Source organism: Anabas testudineus, chromosome 19 (genome assembly GCF_900324465.2).
Source record: "Anabas testudineus chromosome 19, fAnaTes1.2, whole genome shotgun sequence".
NCBI lineage: Eukaryota > Metazoa > Chordata > Actinopteri > Anabantiformes > Anabantidae > Anabas > Anabas testudineus.
This window is the reverse complement of record NC_046628.1, coordinates 8,192,021-8,207,188: the sequence shown is the minus strand read 5'-3', so window position 1 is coordinate 8,207,188 and position 15,168 is coordinate 8,192,021. Positions and strand designations below refer to the sequence as shown.

Genomic DNA, 15,168 nt, shown 5'->3' with positions numbered 1-15,168 from the left:
TCATAATGAGAATTTTCAGAATACAACATAACAATTTCAGACAGTAGCCTCTATTCACAGTGAAGTTTTCAGTGGGTGGACAACAGATGTGAGTTTTGCCTGAATAGAAATAAAACGCTACAGTGTAGCCACACTTACCAAGGTTCACTCCAATGACTCTGTGTTTAACCATTTTCAAAAATAACAAAATTTAATCAAAGCCTATCTTTATAGCAAAGCCCATCTCCTAATTACCCTTAGGATGCTTGTCATTGGGCTCAGGGAGGTCAGGTCTGTTAGATCTGTCCAGGCAATCCACTCGTCACTGCCTAAACTGTAGCACATACTGTACAGCTGTGATGGGAGGAACCAGTAGGGTGGGATTTTGGTTTACAAATCCGGCTTAGTGAGATTTTGGGTGCATCATAAAAAAAAAAAAATGCAAGCTTTGATTAGATAAGCTTTGACGAAATAGAGGATTTGATTCATAGTTGTGAGGTTAATGAGTCTTCAGTAAGTGTTTCTACAGAATGTGAAAAAGAGCATAGTAACTTTCCTCAATATAACAACACTTACAGTGTCTTTTTACAACGAAAAACACACCCAAACACTGAAGCTAAAGATAACATCAGCAAAAGAGCCTGAAAACAATGCCAATGTGTATGCTTACACTCACAGCTTTAAATGACAACAGTCAGGTGTAATACAACACTGTTACACACTTCTCCTGTGACTTCCCCAACAACTAACCAAGCTAGACCGGTCCTTGCCTAAGTGCACTCAACTGAGAAATGTGTTGGCCACCAACTGGTTGGACAGTATTCTTTCTTACCTGCGCTCTCGGTGAGGCAGCGGATGCTGCTGCTGACGTGTGATAAAGGTAGTTCCCCATACTGGGCTGCTATGGCTGTTCCTAAGCCAGCCCACAGGTGGTGATGATGGGTAGGGGGTGCTGCGGAAGCCATGGTCCGACTCAGTCTCTGCAGCAAGAGAGGAAGCTGAGCTCCCCATCGCCACTGCGATAGGAAATGAGTCTCTGAATGCACTCCGACAGGTTGATCTGTATGTTCGAGTTTTCCCTAGCGCGCAAGACTTGACAAGGGGTATTCAGGTTTGGATAAAACGAATTATTACGCAATTATTTGGACCACTGCAACAGATCATATGTTTGTATTTCTATTTGCTGTAAATATCCTGTTGATACATTTCTGCTTCAAATAGGACAAAGTTCCTCTCGTTAAAGAACTTTGAGAGTGCTAGAGTAGAAAAAAATAAAAAACAACACAGCAACAAAGAATCAGAAAAAGGGGTACTCAAAATGTGAGAGTAACTTGCAGGCAGCCAAGTATGCAAATCAGTGTGGATTTCCCAAAGTGCATGGAGAAAGAAGTTCTCAATTCAAATAGTAATTTGATGAGTGGAGTGCTGCTGAATTCCAATTTAGCAGCTGGTGTCAGACAGGAGAAAATACAGTTTTCTCACAGGCAAGTCTCATAATTCTCCCTCTTGTATACTTCAAGCTTGTAACACTCTGCATCATGTCCTCCTTAGTCCAACACATAATTCTGCCCGCATTCCCAGTGACACATCTCCCCAGTCTGTGCAGTCTCATCCCTAGTCCCTCTTTCCTGTGTACATGCTCACAATATCAGCCAAAGCAGGACGAGGTGCTTGCAGAAGTAAGTGTGTTCAGTGCCCTTCTGCATCTCAGCAGCCATACGTAAAGCTCAGGAAAATTCAAGGTTTAAAAGAGGGTAAAAAACATCCAGGGCATCACAATAACATCCCGACTTACAAAAAGCAAATACTTAACAGTAGTTGTATGGATTTCGCGTCAAACAAAATATATCCACATACTTATTCATATTGTGGGTTTAAGATTAAATCAATTCATTGCACTTCCAGCAAAGGGCATTGGCAAAACTACAAGTAATAATATCCAAGTCTCATCTTTCAGGCATCCAGTCTGACTAACAGCTGCTGTGGAGGTTTACCAGTAAAACACTCCAGCTGCACTTCTCCACTGGATAAAACGTCATGTTGAAAACCCCCTTGGGAAGGGTCTTTTTAGAGATTACGCCACTTCTGGAATTTGTAGACTTTTGGATTTCCTCATAAACACATGCTACTGACATGAATTTAACATGAATGAAACAGCGAGGCCTTTGTGGAAAGCGTTTTAAAAGAGCTTCTTTTCAAATTCCCTAAACTGTTGCGGTCAGAGCTCATCTTCAAATTCTAGTAAATATCCGAGAGAATACCTGAGAGGAATGCTCAGTTTCAGCTTATGGGGCTCTGCCAAAGCAAGGACGGGAGGTGATCCTTGTTTCCGCTGTCTGTGAGACAACTTAATTTCTGTCTGATCCCACCGCAGAGGCCGGACAGTCTAGTTCATCAACTTGCAAGTCATAGCAAGTATTTACAACTGAAACAGCTGAAGGAAACAATTACCATAACAGAAGAATGGGCATGCATTTGGAAGAGTATCGATAGCTTGTAAAAGCTCGTTGTAAAAACAACAAACAAACAAAAAAAGAACAAGCTAGAGTCTAAATCCCGTGGTTTGTTTTGGTTTTAATTTTGATTTAATATTAGCTGGTTATGTGACCAATGCAAGGGTCACGTGGGCGTCAATCTATACTTTATCTTTCCAGATCCAGGTAGTGTTACATGATAAGCGATCGCTGATCAGGGACGCGTATAGGGGTTTTCTATGTAGCTTATTAACAACACTGCAAAGCATTACTTGTAGCTATAAAAGGTGGGACAGACGCCAGGGGAGAGTATCGTGCAGGAGGCGTCATGGGCGCTCAGGAAAACAGCCGAGCAGGATCATCCAGGAAAGAGCACTCAGTCGGTAATTTCACCATATTCCGCCGGGTCCATTGCCTCCTGCGTTCATCTCAAATCACCAGCATTTAGGCTGCAGATGCTGAGCCTTGTTACATTAGGAGACATCCTCGCTCCAGTCCCGTTGTCGCCTTGGACGCAACACCGCTCACAGTGTAAAACTGCTCCATCCCAGAATGTTCCTATCTATTGGCTCCATTCGGGTGTGCTATGTTCCCTTTATGGCTTCTTATTCTCCCGTTTTGTATATTATCTCCACGTCTTTAATTCTTCCTCACTAGCTGAGCGCAGTGTACGGGGAGGCAATCTCCTCCTAACAGCGGATTACTGGAGTGTCAGCAGAGCGCAGGCGCACTGGCCTGACCAGGGGAGAAAAGCTGGAAGGCTGCGTTCAAGATATTTAAATAAGCCCCGATAGATCCGAGACATACAGATCCCGAGCATTAATCTGAATGAGTGAGAATAATATCCCAGAGCACTGACAGTAGTGTAGTAGCTAGTGAAACAACCTGTGCAGGATTAGGCATGTTCATTCTTGGAAAACACTTGGCAACAAATACAGTTTACAGATCACATATCACACATACACAACTTTTTTATATAACTTATATATTTTCTCTGTTGGTTCTTCTACAATGTTGGTTCTCTAAGTGGTTCTTGCCAGAGGAGGAAGAGAAGGGTAAGTAGAAGACAGTGGTGACTGCAACACTCATCACTGTGCAACTGTCCCTGCACATTACTGAGATAAGCCATCAAACGTTCCTCTCTCCTCTCTCTTCCACTTCGTATCACTTTGTTGACCTCATTCCTGAAAACTTATTCTGCCTCTGAATTCAGAGTTCACATACATACTCCCCAAGAACAATCCTAACTGGAACAGGGCTTGAGGCATTCCTGATTTTCTGTACATGTTATGTTGCATAGAAAGCAGTGGGTTAACCATTAGTGAAGCACCACTGAGACAATTCAAAGAAGCAGAGTCAGAGACCAGTTATTTGTTTGAAATTCTGCTTTACCAGGTAAACTGTGGTTACAAGGGTGTTGTCTTTGTGCACGTGTCCAAGCACATCTCTTATACCTGCTTATTGGTGAATGTGTTGACACTCAAACTGGTTTGTCTGGTAAACTTAGGTTCCAGTTAAGAGAATGGTTATATGATAATTGTTGTTAGTACAGCCCCGATACTAGAGGTTGGAGCTATAAAATATGCCTGCATCATACTGAAAGCTAGACAAAAACAACTGGACTGTATTATATATAAAACTCTTTTCTAAGCAAGGGTGTAATCATGTTGAGGTGATTTCAGATTTGTCAAATCATATTAGATTTACTACTAGAACATACACGTACAATGCAGCACATACTGTAGATATATGTATAGCTTAAGGAGGCACCTGTCCAAAGGCCACCTGTCCCTCTGAAAGTCAGCACCCAAGAGACACAGCAGCTGACACAGTCAGTGCCAGAGAGAAAAAGTGGAAGGAGGGAGATTGGATTTCATTTCTGCTCCCCAGGGACACAAGGGGGGGAAAAGGGAAAGAGAGAATGTGAGCTGATTTCACGGTACATTGTACGTTGTCATTTCTATGCCAACAAGAATGCCCTGATGGTCACCATGCTTTTTCCGCCCTCTCCAGTGGGCATGCTTAAATAAGAATCCAAATGATTACAGAGCCCTCTACAAGATTACAAACAAATAATGTACACACATTATTTCGCTGTTGATTCTGCAGCTACATTCAGTTGTGGACAAGCAGAGGTCAAGCCTCAGGTCACACTTCATCCCCTCTGTTTAGGCGTCCATCAGCAACCCACTGATTATTTGTTCATTTAACATCACCCACATGACGTCTCCCTCTGACCTTTGCCACCCTCCTGTAGATTCATAGAAGGACCTTTCCCATGTTTATATCCCGTTTTGTTAAGAGTGGAGGCGGGAAGACAGTGAAAGCCGCAGCCTGTTTGTGTAACCACAGGTAAACATGAAATATACTGTCGCAAATCAACGTAAACCGTTCGCGTCCCTGCTATTAACATCAGGTAGACCATGTAGTCAGATAAAAACTCTGAACAATCCCATCGAGACAGTGGGAGCCGAGGACGCCGGGGTCCTTGTAAACAAAGACAGTCTTATTCTGTCTTTTGGCCGACATTATCGCCGCTGCCCGACAGCTGTGTACTTCGCGAAGTCCCGTCACAAACAGGTTATTCTTACCTCAAGTCGTCTGAAGGGAAATTAATCCTGTTTTTCTGTCGTCTGTGCGTTAACTTTTCACATCCATCGAAACGATAAGTTCTTCCCGGGTTGGACTTTGGCCACCGTAATCTCCCCAGCCTTCAGCGTCGCCCTCTCTGCCGCCGCTGAACGTTTCGGACATTAATGACGAACACGTAGACGTCGCTGCTTGTTTCCACTCCGACAGGTAATAACTAAACTGCTGCCGCCGCGTCCGTTTACCTCAAACAGCCCAGGAAGAAGGGGAATCTCCAGAGAGCAAGCAGGGAGCGGACGTACACGAAATACGTAGCGGGCGTTATCTGCTGCGCGCAGACGCAAGCAAACGAACGTAAAACCCATTCTAGAATGCAAAGGTAGAAAACTACATTTCCCATGTTCAACGCGGACATATCCTCTAGGACATCCGGTATGGCCATCGTAACCACTTAGATATATAACAAAAATGGTTATGCCTCCCAAAAATACACGAGTATTGAGCTGTGTAATTTCGACATTTATTTCCTTATGTTAGCATATACTGTAAAACATATATTTTCTATAGCTATATTTGAATGTTGATTTCAAATCTCAGAGTAGATCTCCATTCTACCCAGAGACAGTCCTATAGTAGCACTGTAGCGCCATCCAGTGGCAAACATTTTGACTAGTTGGGCCATTAGTTTTAGCAATATGTGGGTCTGAATTTAAATAAAACAGATCATTTCACTTCTTGAAAATGAGCATGTCCTCTACAAACCTCATTTAATAGGCTGTTAATGTTAATGTTTCTAACAATTAAATGAAATCAAACGTTACCGGTTCATTCAAATTAGGGTACTTAGCAGATGACAGACAGTCTTATCATTGAATAGAACGTGAACAGCAAAAACTATTTGGAATTAAAGTACACAAGACAAGGAATTAAAATATAAAATAAAACATAACATAGTATTTCTATAATATATAATGTCTATAAGGAAATGTCTTTGGGAGCAGTGTGATGAGTTTAAAACTGATGTGATAGTCTATGTTCTCTCTGGTCCTGATCAGTAGTCTGGCAGCAGAGTTTTGACTCTACTGTAACTGAGTCATACCAGATATTAGAGTACTGCAATAGTCCAGCCTGCTGGAAATAATACCATTGTCTGTGTCAAGGAGATAGTTCTTAATGAAAGCACCCAACTATGGTCATAATCAGTAAATGTGTCTAATCCATCATCAGATGGAAACATAATCCTCATTCGTTTGCTGTAGGAGAGAACAACTTAAAATAAACACAGTGTAGTATAAAATCTGTGTTAGAGGCCTGTTTTAATTACCATCATGCCATCATTACCAATTAGCAGTCATTCAAGCTGCATTTTATACTGTTTATATCCTTATGTGGCAGTGTGAAAAGCAGGGTATAGCCTGCAATTGGTTATTATATTATAGAAATAATATAGCCAAAGATGATTGCCTATAACTTGTTTCCCCCACTGTCATTCTGTAAAAGCAGATCAACAAAATAGCACCGGTTCAGTGGCCAAAGTGGAACTATACCACAATATATGCCAAACATAATTTTCCCTTAAGGCAGGGTCATTTTCAGGCTTTAGTTCTAGTGGTCCAAAGGACACACACATACAACAAGTGATCAAAACTTTTTACCCAAATTTACCCAGTATTAGCTAGCATGATAATGATACTAAAAGCAAATTATAGGTAGTAATATAAACTATTTGTTGTTTGGGTTTAGTGTTCCTTTTTTCTCTGTGCAGATTCTTCCAATCAAAGTGATAACGCAGTTCTTAATACATCATTTTAGCTGCATTGGGCCAACATGAATTTAGCTTTATGGATTTCTAGATTTTGTTTCATTTAGCCCACAGTTATATTTTCCCACAGGGACATTTATTGTATCCCGTGCTTAACTGACATTCAATCATAAAAAATGATTTAGGATTATTTTATTGTTACAATAAAACTGTCCACATAATATTGAGATTTTTATTTCAGCCATGATGTTTTGTCGGCCACACTGAGCTCTGCCATCCTCTTAAATCCATGAGTGATATTTACATTTAATTAGGATAAAGAGCATGTGAATCGTTGCCTGATTGTGGATTATCTCTGGTAATGCCGGTGTCACCCGGGTTGTTTGAACCAGAGAAGTTCACAGGATTAGGTCAACATGGGTCGGAACACTTGAAGGACGAGTTAGCAGGGAAAGTCTGAAAACATGTTAAAGTCTTATTAAGGTAATTGTCCTGTGTGCAATCAATCAGCAGAAGTGAACTGGACTGTGTTTGTACCACTGCAGAAAATAAAAGGAATATATAGTAGTGATAGACCCAACAACTTAATAATAAGCAATTCATTCATATGCTTTAACATCCCTTAGGGGAAAACAGAATTCCACCAGTAAAGAGACAAACTATAAATCTCTTGGATTACAGTGATTTATCTGTGGGGATGACTGAGGCGGAGCAAAGCATCCTTTGATAGCAGCAGGCAGGAGTGGGAGTTAGGGCGGAGAAAGTTAACTACGGCTGGGAAGCTGTTTCCCACTCTGGTGGGGCTAGCGTTGGCTGTGTCTGGGGTAGCTGCACGCTTTCGAAAATGTCAGTGCCGGTGTGGTAAATTGAATCACTTGAGCAAAGCGACGAAAGTTGGGCACTTAACGACCTAGCCTAGCTAACTCGACAAGGTGCAGGGGAGCAGTTAGGTTAACTTACCTGTTGAGGACAACGAGGATTTCTTCGCTTGAAGGTAAGCTATGTCAGTGAACGCATCTTTCCTTTTTTTTTTTGTGCACTTGTCTCTCGCTAGAGTGAAAGAAAAACCAGTCCACCATTCGACTCAAGTATATTTGGGGACCCCCTTGTGTCGGGAGCGACAGAAAGTTGCTAGCTTAGCCTGACTTGAGTAAACTTCAGTGGGTGTATTGTTTTCAAAGGCCAGTGTCGGTGCGGACACCCTGTTGTCATGACAATGCTAGGGAAACCCAGCGCGAAGCACGTTGGGAGACACAAAAGACAGCGGCGCTGCTTCAGGACTTTGTCACAAGGGGGGAAAAAGTGGCCGAAAAAGCTCACAGAAAGCGTGAAACCAAGCCCAAAACGACCCCTTTGACTCTTCTGCGTGAACACGTCAAAGACAACTTTGCACCCGTGAGTGGAGAGAGCAGCACTTTCGAGAGGTAAAGGGGGTCGGATGTGTTCCCAGTGCTGGGTTAAGGTGTGTCCTGTGTTTAGAGGAGACAAATTTGTGACCCTGCTAGGCAGGAAAGGGATGCATTTAGTAAGGCCAGCACACGTGGAAGTGACTGGTTTCCACAGTAAAGGGGAAAAAGGAAAAAGATGTGTGTGTGTGTGTGTGTGGGCGAGTGGGGGCAATGCTTACAGGAGGGCAACCAATATGTGTCATGTGTTTCATAGGGCCTGTGTGTGCATGTGTGGAGATGGCAGGAAGTTGGGGTCAGGGCGATTTCATGTGGTCATGGACTGGTGCTGACAGGAGAGGACACAGGGGCAGTGCTTTTGGGGCCACTCTGTTTATGTCACTGCTGTAGATGTTACCACACTCGGCTCTCCCCCAGGGATGACTCACCATGCTTATGCTTGTTTACAACTTTTGTGCAAGGGGGAAGTTTTCACAACTCCAGGTGCTATAAAGAAATGTCTGATGGACCGGTGCCACGCGTGTCATTAAGTGCGGTGCCAGTAAATTATCCTAATATCGGCATCAGCTGTTGTTGCTCATAAAACACAGGATGGATTAAATACTAGAGAGAGAACCACATGAAAGACAGGAAGCTTCATATTTAATTACTGAAAGACAATAATGTTAGTAACAATGGTATAATAAATACAAATCTTGCACAATATGTGATACTATAAACCAGACAATTATTGACAATTGAAGAACATGACTTGAGGCTATGTATGGGAATTTGATTTTTTAAAATTGTCTCCGCATTGATTATTTGTCCTTCACAGGATCAATGCCAGCCCTTCCTCTCTCCTTGTGTGTCAGGGCATGCAGCCGCATCTCCTCAGTCTGACTTGCACCCACCAGGCCTGGAGGCATATTGACAAAGACATTTAAGCACACACACACACACACCCTCACTCATGCACTAATGCACATAGGGCAACATGAACAAACCTACATCAAAGATACATCTGTTTCTTATGCATGTTTAATGGAACAGGCAGGCTGCGGCTGGCCACTGCTAAGTTACAGCACAGATTTTTATGCATGACTAGGTGGAAGCAAAGCCTTAAATGTGGAGGGAGGGAAAGGTAGCGGTAGGTAAAGCACACATAGACATCGGAAGACAAATGAAACCTGAGAAAGGAGCCTCTTGTCATGTTCTTCATCATTCAGTTTTAAATGACAGATGACCTTTTGGCGTAAGAGTGGCACAAAATCAGGTTTACATAAAGTAAAGTTTGATTCCATGAAGAAAATGTAGCCTGTAGGTCTAAGTGAAGGGAGCTATGACAAAGCTGAGACATAGTTCATAACTCTTCCCTCTGTTGTGGAGTTGTCTTTTGTCTCTGCGGTTTGATGTATTGTTGGCTTTTTTAGCTGTGTGCAGCTGGTACTGTCTAAGTCCTTTTGTCTGCTTGTTAGTCTGCTGGCCAAACATTTCCAGTCCGGGGACACTGCTCTGAAAATTGTATCAGTTGGTTTCCCAGAAAAGGATAACGCCCATTTCAAGGACATTAAGGAAGTTGTTCAGGGAATGTCTCAAGATGCATTTTTGTCTATATTATGAAGGTTTAAAATCCTTCCCCCGAGTATAACGGTGAGATTGTTGCTTAGTTGTATATTCATAATTGAGCTGTACAGTTGACACATTAGACTTCAAATTTAGTCCAATTAGTCATAATAATTTTATTTATACACATCAATTATATTGAATCAATAATATTGAATAAAAAGTTTGTTAGGATATATTAAAATGTTAAGGGTTAACAAAATAATAATAATGTTAGTAATAATAGCGATGTCAATTCTTGTGCAGGACAGAACACAGTCAGTTAAATGCAGGAGCGTGTAAAAGTTGCATTCATTGACCTTACTGCACTCACTGTCAACATCCGCTGTCTTTGCTTTGCCAGAATTTCAAATCAGTGAAAGCTGGAATTGGCTACTTATCAGTTGTAGCTTGAGCAGATCTTGGCACAGGGTGATACGCACATCCCATATTTAACTGAAGTTCACCCACCAAAACATTCAGCGCTTTGGATCAAGGGAGTGTACTGTCGGTTCAACGCGACAGCATGCTTCCATTCTTGCCAGATGTTCTGCTTAATTAACATGCAGGCTCAGGGTGAGAGAGGTGTCACCACTCATACACGGTTTATCCAGGTGCTGCAGCTCTGCATAATTACCACACATTAACATGAATGATAATAATTAGATTTCCATTTCCTTGAGTCAGAAATAGGTCATTGTTAGCGGTACAGAAAGCTTGCGAGAGATGATTAAGAAAATCTTTGTAATGTGTTGAAGTCTTCCTAAGGTGGAAAGCAGCTTTCATGTGAAGGAATGATACTAGATAGAAATTGTGCACACACACAGGAAATCTCAAGACAGTAGAAAGACCAGGGCTAGTTCTGTTTCCATCATAAATCACACAGTTTGAGGACAACTTTGAAACTTAACACCTCAAGATCTGAGAGGCCCAGAGAGGCTCTTAAAGAGACAGAGAGTTGGTGACATGCAGAGGACAGACAAAAGACAAGGCAGTGGTTTGAGTGAACATGCACTCTGCATGTTTCCTGAAATCTCAATGAAAGTTAACGTGCACACTAACCAATGTCAAGCTAATGCATATGTGTGTATCTTCCAAGGTACAAACCAGGAGTCGTACTGTAAAAGGAGGAATACCAACCCATGGAATGGAGCAGCTCATAGAGTAAGAGGGATTTGTCCCTTTATTTCTCTTATGTGACAGCTGGTTTTACACAGTTTGTTAACATGGTTTATTGTGTTTACTAAATGGGCTTCCTGTCTCTATTCTGGGGCTTCCTGGTACTGTTGTTACCCATACTTTAGCAGTGTGCATGGCATTGGGACTGGAGATGTATTTTGACCTTCTGCCTGATGGTAGAAAAAGCTATTGTGGAAGCAGAACCTCTTAAAACATTCTCATTTAACGTGACATGGAGATTCAGAATTAAATGTTGGCACGAGCTAATGAGGACATTTAAAAATGAGCATAAAGATCCTGCTGCATGCCTGTCTATTTAAAATACAACATCTTGACAGAAACTGAAAACAAGCCTATCTACTCTCTTCATTATGGACAACTCATTTGGCAGCTGGTGATATCTAAACAGATGCTCTGTGCTTGTGCGAGCTGTCTCTCAATGTTTTAGTAGGACAGGTTGATGAGGTGCTTGAAGGTTTACCGTCCAACATGTCTAGGCATTCTGAAAGCCTGTTATTTTCTATTTTTAGCAGAGCAAGATGTATCATCAGCCGGTACGCAGAAGGTTGCAGTTAGATTTGATGAATGGAGCTTCTGGGAAGTACGTCTTCCAGGCACAGTGAAGCACTGAGTGCAGGGAATACAAAGAAACCTGCATACAGTATAATCATGAGTACGCTTTGGTAACAGATCAATGCACGAATCCGCGGAGACACTTAATTACACATAAACTCTGTAGCACACAAACAAACTTTTAAAGTAGCGATTCAGCAGAAACATGAATAAAGGGAATGATGCTACAGAAGAGGAATAAACACACTGTGTCCGCAGGATGGCAACCTTGCATTGTTGGGGGATGGTGAGTTGGTTTATCTAACCCCATGTATCTTCACTCGTCTTTTGTGAAGAAACCTGCTAGGCTGGATAGATACATTTGACCTTATGTAACTAGTTTTCTACAAAGCCTTTATTAAGAGCTGTTATTGCCCTTCATTGTCCTGCTTTGCATCATTCACCATAGTAGCTTCACATATAGAGTCTAGCCCTTCACCTCTTTGTCAGTGCTGCTGTGGCTGGACAGAGTGTGATAAGAGCCATGGGAGTTGTATCTTCTTGGCTCTTTTGCATCTTTTCAACACATTCTGCTGATAGCAAAAGCAGAACTGGCATTGTGTTTCAAGGGTGTGTACCCATACAGTAAGTGCTAGGTTTCTTTTTGTGTGTCTGTGACTGTATATTCAAGTATGTGTGTGAATCACAGACTTCTTGTGATCTCATTGTGCGTATCTCTCACTGGCACAAGTAGATGCAACATGTATAATTCATACCTGTGACCCTACCTAAGAGGGATGCGTGCCTACATGCTTTCCCTCCTACTTGCCTACTGACTGCACCCAAGCCTGTCAAGTAAAACTCTTCATTTACAGTAGATCAGTGCCCGCCCCCCTCATGTCTCACATTGACTGTGACTCATCAGTAATTGTTGAATCACCTTCCTCGTCATTCACCCCCCCCCCTTGACTCTCATCCCAACATGACTACCTTTCTCTTAATGATGAGGTTACGCTAACAACCTGTGTCAAAGAGTGGACTGGCAGTGGGGTTCCTGACTTGCGCAATTACACTCTCCTTACTGGCCTGTGACTCACTGGTGAGTCATCGCAACATAGAAAGGGGCAATAATGCCCCCTGATGCAAGTGCATCACACTTTCACTTGTGCGTGTACTGACACACGTGGTGCACATGTGCACACAAGTGCAGACCATCTTTGGTGCTACACAAACAGTGTGGTGATGTTCATCATGATGTGTGTGTGTGTGTGATGTTTAAAAAGTGGTGAGCGTATGTTTGTGTTATCTGTGTACAGCTACAGTCATACGTTCGTCCTTCCTCTTTGTTTTTCTCTCAATGTACGCACCAGCAAACAATTATTTATAATAAGCTCTTCCTCAAATAAAGCCAGAAGCACTTGGTTTGACACTTGGTGCATTCCAATTACTGCTCTGTTGACTCTGCCTTGATAAGATAAGGCTAAGCATAACGATCAGGATGGTTCTGACATTTGTGGTAATAATAGATTGAGTGGTTGGTATTGAGTCACTAGAGGGCGACACATCCATTTGTTTTTAACATGAACGTTTGGGCTCACAGATGAATGGTTTAAGGAATATTATGTTGGCTGTAATATCAGCATAATGTTTTACTCTATTGTAAATTTATATTTTTTCAAGGATGGGTATTTGTTGATCCCTGTTTCCATCTCATAAATTAATTCAAGTTGTAGCACCAAAGTGATTGTAACACAGTATTCCATATTTCAAACATTAGTGGGAGTGGGCGATAATGGCAGTTTCGTTTTAATGCCTCATATCATCTTTCCACATAAAAATTTCCTCAGTTGTCTTGCAACTCTTTAGAGGCCCGTTAACGGATGTGAATACATACATACAAAATCATGGGATCTTGCATATATGAAATTGCTGTTTCTGAAAGAAGGGTGGCTCAATATTAGGTAGTACTGTTTAATATCCCCATGACACAGCCTGTTATGACTTCAATGCAGGTGTTTGTAGGAGTGAGCCTCTAGAAAACTCATAATTCTCCAACCTCTGCATCACAAATCAGTTATATTACAAATATCACACTAAGGACAGATAGTCAGAAATATGCATATCTAAATAGTGATGTTACAGTAAAAGGTGATGGCACTTAATCAGTTAGTCCTGCGGGAGTTCATACCACTGATTTTGAAATGTTAACTCTCAGTTAAATAGGGCACTGACATTTGTAAAAGGATTTGTTCTTCTTTTTATATTTTCCAAAGAAGAAATAAAAAAAAAAAACACACATTACACTCAAATATAAAACATTAACACAACATTAACAGCATGAACACATGAAGTCTCTCTGCCAACCACAAAATAAAATAAGGATTTTCATTAATGTCAGTGACTGGTGTTAATAATATTTGAGCAAAACTGAAAATTGGATTACATTTACCGCAAAAAATCATGGGCTATTTTTGTTATTAATTTAGCTAAATTTCTTTCAGGAAAAGAGGCAGCCCAGTGTGATGCCAAAAAATATTATCTGTAAATCCAATAATATTTAATTAACAATAACAAAAAATGAAATCATACAGAAAATCCTCATTAAGATGGTGGAACCACAAGCACTGTGGCTTAAAATGACATAGTTGATGTAAACCACCTGTCAACATTGTTTATGATTAAGAGTCTTAGAAACTGCTTGACATGTGAAGGATATGCATTTGCATTGAAAGACACCGTATGTGGGGTAGAGTGTTCACATTTAATAGTTTTTAAGCCAACCAAAATAATGGCTTTTCTATTTTTAAATCTGAGCTAAATTCAATAAACTGCCGAAACAAGATCTTACACAGTTCTCATTTTTAGTTTTCATGTCATAGTGTTGTGTTTTGTTATTGAAACTCAAAGTAAATATAAACTAATAACCTATATCAGATGATTAATATTCCTTTGGGGACAATAAAAGTGTCATCGCCATGCTGTCAGGGTCTGGATGTGACAGGTGGAGCAGCTGTGTGATCATACTGAGGTCATTCTTCACTGAATACTGCTGCACTCAAAATTGTAACTCTTGTATTTTATGTACTCTTTAACAACATACATGCCATGTTACAACTTGTTCCTGGAGGCTTTAAATCTGGCCTTCTTGGACAACAACGAATGGAGATGACCATCACAGAGAGCTTTTTAATAACTCATTCATTTCCCTCTTTGTCTCCCTTCCAATCAGTAGGCCTGTTCCTTTTTCTAGGGACTGCATTACATTTGCTGCAGTCTTATCTGGGGTCGCTCGGCTTATGAAGAACTCAAAACAGTTTGAAGGGGTAATGGCTGCGGCCTATTAGGAGCCATCACGCAGTAAATCAGTATTTCAAGAAAGCCTGAGGCAGAGGGCTGTTGTTAGACAGCTGTCACGTGGAAATCACACTCCGAAGCCCTAGTGTGATACTGTAAATAAGTACATGACAATTTAAAATCCAAAACCAATGCAGATATGTCTCTATAGTGAATAAGAGGTCACTTAGTGCTTAGATAGATATGATGGGAATGAAAAGAAAAAGATTGCAGACTAGAGGTGATGTTCGATAATGCTTGACACAGATATCTTCAGGCTCATGTACTTTTTGTATTATGTTGGACAAAT

General features: G+C 41.3%; 2 protein-coding genes across 4 annotated transcripts in view; one reads left to right on the top strand and one right to left on the bottom strand.

Annotated features, from left to right (window-relative positions):
• Positions 1 to 5,316, bottom strand: part of capn15 (calpain 15) — a 35,699-nt gene extending 30,383 nt beyond the window's left edge. Inside the window, exon 1 of one of the 3 annotated variants that reach the window (XM_026351050.1) lies at positions 5,045 to 5,316. Coding sequence is in view for 2 of the 3 variants with exons in the window: in XM_026351047.1 (XP_026206832.1) it covers positions 812 to 990 (179 nt within the window). In the remaining variant the exon portion in view is untranslated. Of the gene's footprint in view, positions 1 to 811; positions 3,125 to 5,044 lie in introns of those variants that run through there. The other 2 variants (XM_026351047.1, XM_026351048.1) reach the window with 2 other exon arrangements.
• A 2,238-nt stretch (positions 5,317 to 7,554) lies between these two features.
• The window catches only part of LOC113156122 (ankyrin repeat and fibronectin type-III domain-containing protein 1), a 110,175-nt gene continuing 102,561 nt past the window's right edge, over positions 7,555 to 15,168 (top strand). The window contains exons 1-2 of the mRNA XM_026351045.1: positions 7,555 to 7,798; positions 10,894 to 10,958. Coding sequence (XP_026206830.1) covers positions 10,942 to 10,958 — 17 coding nt within the window. The 5' untranslated portion in view covers positions 7,555 to 7,798; positions 10,894 to 10,941. The remainder of the gene's footprint in view (positions 7,799 to 10,893; positions 10,959 to 15,168) is intronic.